The sequence below is a fragment of the Pieris brassicae genome, chromosome 4, assembly GCF_905147105.1.
Source record: "Pieris brassicae chromosome 4, ilPieBrab1.1, whole genome shotgun sequence".
Classification (NCBI taxonomy): domain Eukaryota; kingdom Metazoa; phylum Arthropoda; class Insecta; order Lepidoptera; family Pieridae; genus Pieris; species Pieris brassicae.
The window spans coordinates 11,080,552-11,092,441 of record NC_059668.1 but is presented as its reverse complement, the minus strand read 5'-3'; the positions used below and the strand labels follow the sequence as shown (position 1 = coordinate 11,092,441).

General features: G+C 35.7%; 2 protein-coding genes across 2 annotated transcripts; one reads left to right on the top strand and one right to left on the bottom strand.

The window, feature by feature from the left end:
- Positions 1–26: 26 nt before the first annotated feature.
- LOC123709002 (regulator of telomere elongation helicase 1 homolog) lies at positions 27–3,200 on the top strand. Its single transcript, XM_045660075.1, has 2 exons — positions 27–104; positions 208–3,200. The coding sequence occupies exon 2, from the start codon at positions 276–278 to the stop codon at positions 3,198–3,200; it is 2,925 nt and encodes a 974-aa protein (XP_045516031.1). The 5' UTR covers positions 27–104; positions 208–275.
- Positions 3,201–3,272: 72 nt separating this feature from the next.
- On the bottom strand, positions 3,273–4,019 carry LOC123708495 (39S ribosomal protein L21, mitochondrial). The gene is made up of 2 exons (XM_045659240.1): positions 3,858–4,019; positions 3,273–3,785 (listed from the first exon to the last, which is right to left on the bottom strand). Exons 1-2 carry the CDS (start codon positions 3,916–3,918, stop codon positions 3,310–3,312), a joined length of 537 nt encoding a protein of 178 aa, XP_045515196.1. The 5' UTR covers positions 3,919–4,019; the 3' UTR covers positions 3,273–3,309.
- Positions 4,020–11,890: the final 7,871 nt, after the last annotated feature.

Sequence of the window (11,890 nt, the reverse complement as noted above, 5' to 3'; positions counted from 1 at the left end):
ACAGTAGTTCAGTTTGACATCTCGGTATTGATTGTTCCGATAACCCAGCAGGTTGCGTTTGATTTAACGTAACCGACGTATATACCGACCATCATATTTAAGATGTATATAGTCTTTGTATTCTGTGTTTCCCGCCAAAAGTGACAAGTTGATATTAAGTTTTTATATGAATCAGCTGTTTTTAAATTATTATTTCTGTTCAATGAGAATTATGTTAGTTTAATGTAGAAGTAAAATAAAATATTAAGCAGAAGATATATATTTAACTAAGCAAGATGCCCGAGGAAATGATTTGTGGTATTCCCGTTAACTTTCCTTTTGAGCCGTATGATGTGCAGAAATCTTATATGCGTAAAGTTATTGAGAGCTTACAAAATAATACCAATGCTTTGTTAGAATCTCCCACTGGTACTGGAAAAACACTGTGTCTACTATGCTCTTCAATAGCTTGGCTGATGGTTAAAAAAGCACAACTTCAAATGAACGCACAACTTGGTAATTTTACGGAACACAGTGGCGTTGATTCTCTGCAAGAAATCCTCAAGACAGGAGCCGGAAAAAATAAGGAAAATACAGCATGGGGCATGCCTAAAATTATATACTCTTCGCGTACACATTCACAACTTAGTCAGGCTATGCAAGAACTTAAGAGATCAAACTACAGACATGTTAAGGCTGCTGTGTTGGGTTCCAGAGATCAAATGTGCATTCATCCAGAAGTCTCAAAGGAAAGTAATAATATGAATAAAGTACACATGTGTCAGCTAAGGGTAAAATCAAGAACATGTCATTTTTATAACAATGTGGAATCCAAAAAAGATGATCGATCTGTAAAAGGAGATGTAATATTAGATATTGAAGATCTTGTAACTGTGGGTAAAAAGTTAAAGTGTTGCCCATATTATTTATCTAAGGAATTAAAACAGGAAGCTGATATTGTTTTTATGCCATATAATTATTTGTTAGATCCAAAATCAAGGAAAGCTAATGGGGTAGAACTTTTAAATAATGTTATTATTTTAGATGAAGCACATAATGTTGAGAAAATGTGTGAAGAATCAGCTTCACTACAGATAAGAACTACTGATGTTGCCTTGTGCATTGATGAAATCACTCATATCATGAGATCATTTGTAGAAAATTCTGAGGAAAATTTGGATACAACTGCAGAAGCTATAGATACTAATCAAGTAAAGGATTTTACTTGTGAAGATTTGTGTATATTGAAAGAAATTATGTTAGCTTTCGAAAAGGGAATTGATGAGATTGAGGTTGGCAATGAAGGTTCAACATATCCTGGTGGTTTTATATTTGAGTTACTAGCTAAAGCAGAAATTAAGGATCATAACCAAATGTCAGTGATATCGCTTATAGAGAACCTAATACAGTTTTTATCTACAGCAAGTGCATCACCATTTCAACGTAAAGGTGTTGGACTGCAGAAAATGGCTGACCTATTAAATGTTGTCTTTAGTGGTACTACTAATTCTTATAAGGAAAGAGTTAAAATGTGTTATAAAGTGCACATCCAAATAGAAGAAAAGAAAAATAACAAGAAGACGGACAGCTGGGGTGCCTTAAAATCAGTTACATCAAAACCATCAGAGAGAGTTTTGAGCTATTGGTGCTTCAGTCCTGGATTTGGAATGAAGCAGCTTATAGATCAAAATGTCAGAAGCATAATCTTAACAAGTGGTACACTAGCACCATTAAAACCATTGATTTCTGAACTTGGTATCCCCATTGGTGTTCAATTAGAAAATCCTCACATAGTTAAATCAAATCAAATTTGTGTCAAAATTATAAGTCAAGGTCCTGATTCTGTTATGCTCAATTCAAACTACCAAAATAGAGATAATCCTAAATATATATCATCATTAGGAAGAACAATCCTTAGTTTCTCTCGTGTTATACCTGATGGCTTATTGGTGTTTTTTCCTTCTTATCCTATAATGACTAAATGTCAAGAACTGTGGCAGGCAGAAGGTATATGGTCCAGCATAAATAATATTAAGCCAATTTTCGTAGAACCTCAACGTAAGGATACTTTTAATTCAATTATCAATGACTATTATGGTAAAATAAGTGATCCTAATACTAGAGGTGCTTGTTTCATGGCAGTCTGTAGAGGAAAAGTATCTGAAGGTCTAGATTTTGCAGATATGAATGGAAGAGCTGTAATAATAACTGGTTTACCTTTTCCACCATTGAAAGATCCTAGAATTATATTAAAGAAAAAGTATTTGGAAGAACTAAGGATGAAGGAAAAGGACTTTCTTTCAGGGGATGAATGGTATTCTTTAGAAGCGACACGAGCTGTAAATCAAGCAATTGGTAGAGTTATAAGGCATAAAAATGATTATGGAGCTATCTTACTGTGTGATAGTAGGTTCAATAGTCCAAAACTAAAGGGCCAACTTTCTGCATGGTTAAGAGATTATATAAGTTCATCAAATAAATTTGGGGAGGGAATTAGTGAAGTTTGTAGATTTTTTAAAAGTGCTGAATCAACATTACCGTCACCAAAATTAAAACCTTTAATGCCAAATGAAGGAAAATTTTACAATGACAGTGCTAAAAGTATTACTGGTGTATCATTCTCAACAGTAAATTGCAGACCAATTCTTAAAACAAATAAGAAATCTGTCTGCCAATATCCTAATTCTAATGAAGTTTATGCCAATTTTTCTATGGACTTTTACAAGAATGCTCAATCATCATCATATGTAAATGAGTTCAAACCAAAAGAAGCAAAGGAATTATTTAATGCTTTAGATAGTAGTAGTGAATCATCACAAATACCTACAACAGTGGCTATACATAAAAGACATTCTGAAGACATTGATATGCCAATAATTAGAAAAAAGAAATTGAAAATAAAAGCTTTTGGGTTTGAAGAGAACTTAAACAAAACTGAAGTTTCAGATATCATACAAATGGATAAAGTTGCCCCCACATCGCTGATGGACTTTGTAAAGGAGATAAAAACTTTTTTAGACAATGAGCAATATAAACAATTTCAGATATCTATCTCAAATTATAAGAAGACAGGAGAATATCAAATCTTTTTAAATACATTAACCATTATATTTAGAAATAAAAAACTATTATATTTATTTAAAGGAATGAAAAGATTTTTAAATGAAGAACACAAAACACAATTTCAGGAATATTGTGATAACTTAAAACTTCCTAGTTAATATGTAATTAAATTATAGCCTTAAATGTATTATCTTTTAATTTTAATGGTAAATAAATAAAGTTTTTGCTAAATTATATTTTATTAGTTTCTCATTATTTTAGTCTAATTTAGAATACATTATTTGCAGGTTCATTGATTTTATTGTTAATAACAACAGAATTGATTCTTAATATTGTCTGTTGTGCTCTTTGAAAATTTATCCTCATAAATTGCTTCCTTCTCTTCTTTTTAAAGTGTGTTCTAGTATGTGATAAACCTTTAGATATTATAGTTGCTGTGACTGTGACTAAACCGGGTTGAACAATTGGCCTTCCTATGAGGGATAAGTCTTTTGTTGCAGCAAGTAAAACCTTATCTAGTGTTATTTTGTCACCAATATTTGGTGGCCAGTAACCTTCAACAACTAGCAAGTCTCCATCTGTGACTCTCCATTGTTTACCAAGCAAATGGACAATAGCAAAGTTGCGAGATGATCTTTCTTCTATTAATTTGTTACAAGATGTTATGATATCTGAGGCGGTATTCGAAACATATTGAGTAGCCACAGGAGCATTATTTGTTATAGATTTTGAAAGAATTCCACCTAAAAATCATATTAAGTGAGTTATAAGGTATTCTCAAAATATCTAATAATAATAAAAAAACATTTCCTTACATTGGTTACTACTACGAAAGACGCTTGCAAGCTTCTGCAATCCAGCCCTGAAGAAGGACATTTTATTTAATATCTTTAAGCAATTTATTTAAATTTGCACGTATTTCATCAATTAGACATTAAAATAAACTTTGACTTTTTAATTTTGAACTAGATAACCTCAAAATACAATATTTATTTTGTAATACATTTTTGACAACTGACAGTTCAGTTCGGTCACAGGTTTGCTAAAATGTATTACTTGTGTATTAGACCATAGTTCATTCCCCGTATTAAGGTGAGATTCAGAAAGAGAGAAAATTCTTTTACTTTACAGGCGTGACTACCGTTTAACAAATTGGTTTGGAAATGACACGTGACCATGTTCGTACAAATTCGTTTCGCGTTAGTGGGTCACAACCTTAGAAAAATTATTTTGTTTCAAGCCTCTGTAGCTCTCCTATGTCAAAACCCTATACATTTTTGTCGGAGGGGACTTAGCAATATGTCTTGTTTCTGAATCTTACCCTTAGATTACGGAGCAGCGACATGATTTTTACAGTCCTTTTGTTACAAGTGATCTTGTTAACTTCACAAAAAATAGTGTCTTATCTAAAACATAAAGTAACTTTATAAATAACAATTAACAGTTCTTTTGCGTTGTAATACTCTAACTATAAGTTAAGTACATGTAAATAGATATAAAAAAATTACAAAATACCTATTTCAAAGTATTAAAAGGAGTAATAATATATGAAATTTTTACGTTTTTAGAGTCAAAACAAAAATAATGATACAATCTCTTACTTATATCATCCGTGGCAACAACATTTATGCGCATTATATTTATCAATATCTTACGGGAACCACTGAGATGCTAATGTGAAAATGATGCTTTATATGGTGTTGATCTCAAATAAATCGATTAAGACTTTTCAAAAAACATCAAGAAAAGCAATTAAAAAAACATTGGCCTCAAGACAAATTGTCACCCCTACCATCTCCGGTTCGTGTGTTAAAGTCAAATGGACAATTGTCATCCTTCTTTGATTGTCACCGATTTAGCGCGAACAGTTGCATGTACGATTTTTTTGCCTAAGACAATTATTCAATTGTAGTTGTTGGTGTCCCGGCGTAATGGCGCAAGGGAGTTAAATTTTAACCGCTGTCGCGTGCGCACTAAATATATTATAATATTTCACCGAGGGTAGGGAGCATCCTCGATATAGCTTCCGGATACCCAAGCCCACACATTAGTAGACTCATTTGTTATGATAAGTTAGACTATTATAACAAATTTGAACAATGCACAAAATTCTTTGATGTGGCCGAAAGCTTCATAGCTGCATAAAAAGGTTCATAGCTTTTATTCACAAAGTCATGATACTACGTATGATTTTGATTTTAATGACGTGAGTTAACCTAATTTAATCAAATGTAAACCTATTGAATGTATTACAAAGATACATTTATCATAGATATAGTTGAGATTTATTGAAATATTCATACGACACTTCTGAACATCTATAAAGTAAACAATTGCATCCTAATAATCTTAATTGATATGATTTCGACAGTCAATTTGACTATAATATTTACGTCTCTATTGTAGGTATTCATTTATTTTATTCATCCTACCAAACAAACACGCCAATGGGCGGCGTTGCCGTTTTTCATCGATGTCTAGTATATCAAGGGTGTTAAATTTATTGAGATTTTACCTCAAATTGTTTGAATGAAAAAATGGGTTTCTTAATTATAAATATTTTCCTTGTACTTTTACGATAATATGTAATATTGGCACTGCTATCCTTTAAATAGAAAAATAAATGTGATTACATTTAAAACACATTGTATAGTAGTAATGTTGGAAATGCAAGTGAAATTTCAATTTTTCTTTCCTCCAGCGCCACGAGTTACAATTACTATCTGATATTGGAATGCTGTTTCTTCTCAAAAAATCGTTGTTTAAATAACTTGTTGTTATTGTATAACTTTACGAGCTAATAATAATCCATGTTGTTATTACCTATTAATAAAGATTATTGTTAATATTATGTACAAATGTGAATGTCTGGCATACTTACATTTACCGGTAACAATAATCACAACCGAGATATCAGTAGACGCATTACGATAGCAAATCACCACTACTTTGGCCTTACTAAATATTTCCACTCGCACTCGATTAGCACTCGCTTATGATTCTAAAACTGGGCCCTTAGAAAAAAGGACGACGTTGCTCTCCTTATTTTGGATCGGAAGATTTTTCGAAGAATTTTTGGCCCTGTTTGTGACGATGGTGTTTGGCTTAATCGCTTATATCATTATTGACGACGCCAACAATTTCTTATACAAAAAGCAATACGGATTTATTAAATTTAAACTTAAAATAGATCATAAACAAATAGTATTAGGCTTATTTGTTGATTTCAAAAACCTTTTGATACCGTCTCTAATGTACTTCTCATAAAAAAAATATATTGGCGTAACAGGAACTGCTTTTAAAGTATTTAGGTCTTACCTTGAGAGCCGCCGGCAAACAGTCAAGATACCAACGTTTATAAGTGATGCTATTCCAATAAATTGTGATGTGCCCCAAGGATTTATACTGAGGCCACCTTTTCTTTCATTCATACTAGACATCTGTGAGAAAACACCAACACTGCGCATTGGCGTGCTTGTTCGGTAGGACCAAGGACTAAGAGATAACGTAAAACTTTATATTATGTATCAAAGCGCATAAATATTTAATACATTGCCATCCAGTTTAAGAGAAATAAAACCTTTTTACAAATATAAAAATCCTTTTAAAGTACATATAATTAAGAACATATCTATAAAATAAAAAATAAAAAACACACATATGTATAATATATATTTATGTCTATAAAAATCGTAAAAGTTCAATATATAGAATAAATAGAATAAATATGTATTAACAAAACATCAAAAAGGCCCTTTTAGCATTTATATCTGTTTATCATTATATTTGTGAACGAGTTACATAATGCCTGTTGTAACATGGATGCGACGTACCTGCACTATTGTATAAAATATTGTACATATTTTTAGAAATACATCGCCTGAATTTGATGATACTCTGATTATGTAGGTATCTCGTGGGCCTCCAAATTTGGCTGCCGAAATTGCGTCTAAATATAGAAAAAATGTAATATAATTATGTGTATTGTATTGAAATTCGTAAAACGAAGCGTACATTTTATAGTTTTTTCTTAATTATTATAATATTTCAAGCAGCATTTATTTCAAACCATATGAAACGAAACGCAACGCAACGTGAATGTGGTTCTGCGTATATTTTACTTGTATTTATTTTGTTTTTTTTTTGTTCAAATCACTGTTTCAGGCGCGTCAAAGACTTTGGGGGTGATAACCCTACAACTAACAACCCCCAGTTGGGGCGACGTATTTCTAAGTCGTTACCTATTTTTATTTTATATAGCTTATTTTCAAATAATTTCATAACACGATGTACATAACTAATCTACTCAAAATTTTATCATTACGTGAATATAATTCTTTGAGAAATAAAGTATCTTTGAAGCGAACATCGCCCAATAAACAAAATACAACAGTTTCAAGTGGTTTGGACATGTGCAACGAATGGCGAATGACAGCATACGGAACTCACAACCTGGTGCCAAAATATCACCGTTAAGTATGCAAAAAATAAATTTTCTCTAATTGCCGTTTCAGTCTTAAACCTATAACAGTGGACATTTTGTTCCAATTAAACCACCTGTCGTACAGTTTAAAAATAAAAGTTTAGTCTATGAAAATACCATACCTACTGCTATTTGAAATACTACTTTTAATAATTGTTAAAAAAATGATATTTTTCATTAAAAATTAACGGTTGCATATCCGGCAACTATGTCCATTTACCGAAATTATTTTAATCTGTGTCGTGTAGTATACAGAGTAACTAACTACGATTTATGCCAGTGCTGTCGCCCGCTGGAGATGTGATCGAAATATTTGCTTGAACACAAGTTTATCCTGTAGAATTGCCGAGAACATATGTAGTACAAGTCCTCCTTCTAACAGTTTGTGGCGGGTACTAACGGTTTTGGCTTAAAACTTACCATTTTGGACACTGTATCACTTCGAATTGCCATCGGCCTTCGCTTAGGACTGCCCATATGTACTCCCTACATGTATTTATGGCTTTGAAGTAAGTAGCCTCGGGCACCATGACCTCCATTGCCATAAGAGTATGACCTGTACTTTTATCGATAGTGACGATGAACCCAGAGCTGGTGCTTTCCTCACTCAATGATTAAATATCCAAATAAACAGAGGAAATGCTGCAAACATTAAAAGCACAGGCCACGGACCAAACGTTTAAATTTCAAGCGATCATTTGCAAAAATTACCTTGAATGCCAAGGTCCAATAAGGCTGTGTCCTATCCCCGACCCTGTTTATCCTGTATAACAATGATATGTTGCATCTTAGCAACATTCATTTCTATGCAGACGACCGCTGACTTTTTACTCTGGCCGGGCATCTATTTCTCGGGCTGTTGTCGATGAGTACTAGAACAAACTTGTGTCTGGAGTCGAACTCTTTGAAGAGGAGTCTCGGACTAGACTAGTAGACTAAATCTAGTCCAATTTAACCCAAAGAAGTCACAAGCTTGTGCCTTTTCCGCTAAAAAGCTCCCTTTGTCACAGTGTCGAATGTCGAAGATTAATTCAAACCGACCGGTTACTTTCCGTGCGGCTTGATCCCTGGGCATTGCGTAAAGATGTGGGTTCTCTCTGCATCGTCTACCGCATTTAGCATGGAGAGTGTTTAGAGGAGTTGTTCGTTCTGCAGCTGAGTTTCACTATCGGACGTCAAGGCAGAATACGAAGTACCATCTGTATCATCTGTGTCCGTCGTTCCAAGACTGAGCGTTTTCTTAAGCAGTTTATTCCGAATAGAGCACCTCCGCTATTCGGAACCAGCTAACCACTGAAGTTTCTCCGAACCAATTAGACTTCGGGTCCTTCATGAAAATAGCGTAACAATTCTTGAAAGGCTGGAGCCTTCTTGCAATGTGAGTGTCCATGAGCGGCGATATTACTTAACATCAGGTGAGCCTCCTATTATATTATGATATGATGCTCTATTTTCTCGCCATTCTATTTTTTTCTGATTTCTTATATTTTATTTCAATTATATATAATTGTATTTTTATAGCATTCAATCAAACTATATATTTGACAAGCATATCTTTTTAAAACAGATAAATAACCTAGAAGTTACCCGTATCATAAAATTTATGACGTGACGTTTAAAGAATCAGTTTTTAGGCTAAATTTAAAACACTATTTAATTCTATTATTTAATTCAAATATTTGGAGCAATTGAAGCTCGATAATAACGGTTTACTCACACCACCTGCTAAACCTCTCTTAACAAAACTATAAAACAGTTGGGGCTTGAAGTATTCGGCCACTCTTTAATTTCTTGTTCTGCATCTTGTTGCACATTCTTGTTAATGTTATTGTCAAGATAAAAAAATAAGTATGGTAATATTATTTTTATTTTTTCTACTTTGGGTGTACCAGGGCCTACTTTTAAACCACTTTATCGAGATTAACCTCTAAACCTTTATCGCATTTTACTGCAATTGTTCAAATCTATGTTTCAACAACTAAGTGTAATGTAGCGACTTAAGCATGAAATAATTGTAAACACACGAATATATTGTCACATTAAAAGTAAAAAAAATAGACGAAAAGTTCAATACAAAGTTTAATTAATGTTATAATTTATTACTTAACAAAAATATTGTTCAGGAAACATGAGAACTAGCAGACTCATCTACGAAATGTTTATTTAACGAGCCATTCGTAGCTCGTATACGTTATCGTACCACTCGCTACGAGGTCCCTACGAATCAGAGCCCTATCTTCCTTGGACATTCATAAGTCGAGCGGGCCGGATGGTATCCCTCCAATTGTGCTGCGTACATGTGCTCCTGAGTTGGCTCCGGTCCTGACGCGCCTTTTCCGGTACCTGTACTCGCTCGGCACTGTCCCGAAGTGCTGGAAGACCGCTTCGATACATCCGATCCCTAAAAAAGGCGATCGCACTGATCCATCCAACTATCGCCCAATCGCAATAACCTCCTTGTTCTCCAAAATAATGGAATCCATTATTAATGGCCAGCTCTTGAGTTATCTAGAGGGCCACCAGCTGATTAGCGATTATCAGTACGGCTTTCGTCGTGGTCGTTCAGCTGGTGACCTTCTAGTATACCTTACTCATAGATGGGCAGAGGCAATTGAGTCCAAGGGGGAGGCACTAGCGGTTAGTTTGGACATAGCGAAAGCCTTCGATCGGGTGTGGCACAAAGCACTGCTCTCGAAGCTACCAGCCTACGGGCTTCCTGAGAAATTATGCGACTGGATCTCCAGCTTTCTAGCCGATCGGAGCATCAAGGTCGTCGTCGACGGAGCATGTTCCGACCTTAAACCCGTGAATGCTGGGGTCCCACAAGGCTGTGTTCTGTCCCCGACCCTGTTTCTTCTGCATATCAATGACATGTTGCAACTTAGCAACATTCATTGCTATGCGGACGACAGCACTGGGGATACTCTTTACACTGGCCGGGCAGGTATTTCTCGGGCAGTTGTCGATGAGTACCGGAACAAACTTGTGTCTGAAGTCGAAACTCTTTTACGTGGAGTCTCGGACTGGGGTAGACTAAACCTAGTCCAATTTAACCCCAAGAAGACACAAGTTTGCGCGTTTTCCGCGAAAAAAATACCCTTTGTCGCTACTCCTCTTTTCGAAAACACTCTTCTTGAAGCCACAGCCAGCATCGGAATACTTGGCGTTGACATATCGAACGACGTTCAGTTTCGCGGTCATTTGGAGGGAAAGGCTAAATTAGCCTCCAAAAAGCTTGGTGTGCTCAGCAAGGCGAGACGGTACTTCACTCCGGGCCACCGCCTGCAACTCTATAAAGCGCAAATACGGCCCCACATGGAATACTGTTCTCACCTCTGGGCGGGGGCTCCCCAGTACCAGCTCCTTCCACTTGACCGTATCCAACGAAGAGCGGTTCGAATCGTCGATGACCAATCCCTCTCCGAGCGGCTCGATCCTTTGGCGTTGCGTAGAGATGTGGGGTCACTCTGCATCTTCTACCGCATTTACCATGGAGAGTGTTCAGAGGAGTTGTTCGGATTAATACCTGCAGCTGAGTTTCAGCATCGGACGTCGAGGCAAAATACAAAATTCCACCCGTATCACCTCGACGTCCGACGTTCCACGACTGAGCGTTTCTCAAGGCAATTTTTGCCGCGCACCACCGCTATGTGGAACCAGCTGCCCACTGAAGTATTTCCGAACCAATTCGACTTAGGGTCCTTCAAGAAAAGAGCGTACAAATTCTTAAAAGGCCGGCAACGCACTCGCGAGCCCTCTGGCATTGAGAGTGTCCATGGGCGGCGGTATCACTTAACATCAGGTGAGCCTCCTGCCCGTTTGCCCCCTATTTTATAAAAAAAAAAAAAAAAAAAAATCATATTATACAGCTCTACAAAAGCTCGAGTGAATACAACATAGCGCTTTTTTCTTTTTACACAATTATAATTGTTGGAATGAAACACGATCAAAATACAGTCGAGTAAAAATAACATAAAAAGCCGTCACCGCAACGAAACTTCAATATTATTCATAATTAAAAAGCAGAGCGTATAAAATGCAGCATGAATAATTACGACCCGCATAACATCACGTTCGGCTATCAAGGCTTTTTCCAAAAGCAGGTGCACCTAGGTTCGTTTTCAGGGCGCCCGGTCGGTTATCCTCGGGTTGCCGTCGGGAGCGATCGTGAAAACTCGCTGGCGTCTGGGGTCCGTTGCCATGCCGACGAGAACGCGCCATTCCAGACGTACTACCGAAAATAAACATGGTTAGGCTAGGATTACTTTTTAAATTGTGCTTGGTTCATGATTAAACTATCAATAATGCTTCGATAGTATACTGACTCTCATAGACCGGCTAAAAGTATTTTGAAAAAAGTCTCGC

Bases quoted from the DNA above. Each gene is read 5' to 3' on its own strand.
- LOC123709002 (XM_045660075.1), top strand. From the start codon at position 276: ATGCCCGAGGAAATGATTTGTGGTATTCCCGTTAACTTTCCTTTTGAG.
- LOC123708495 (XM_045659240.1), bottom strand. From the start codon at position 3,918: ATGTCCTTCTTCAGGGCTGGATTGCAGAAGCTTGCAAGCGTCTTTCGT. The intron at 3,786-3,857 runs GTAAGGAAATGT...TATGATTTTTAG, and splicing joins CTTTCGTAGTAGTAACCAAT to GTGGAATTCTTTCAAAATCT.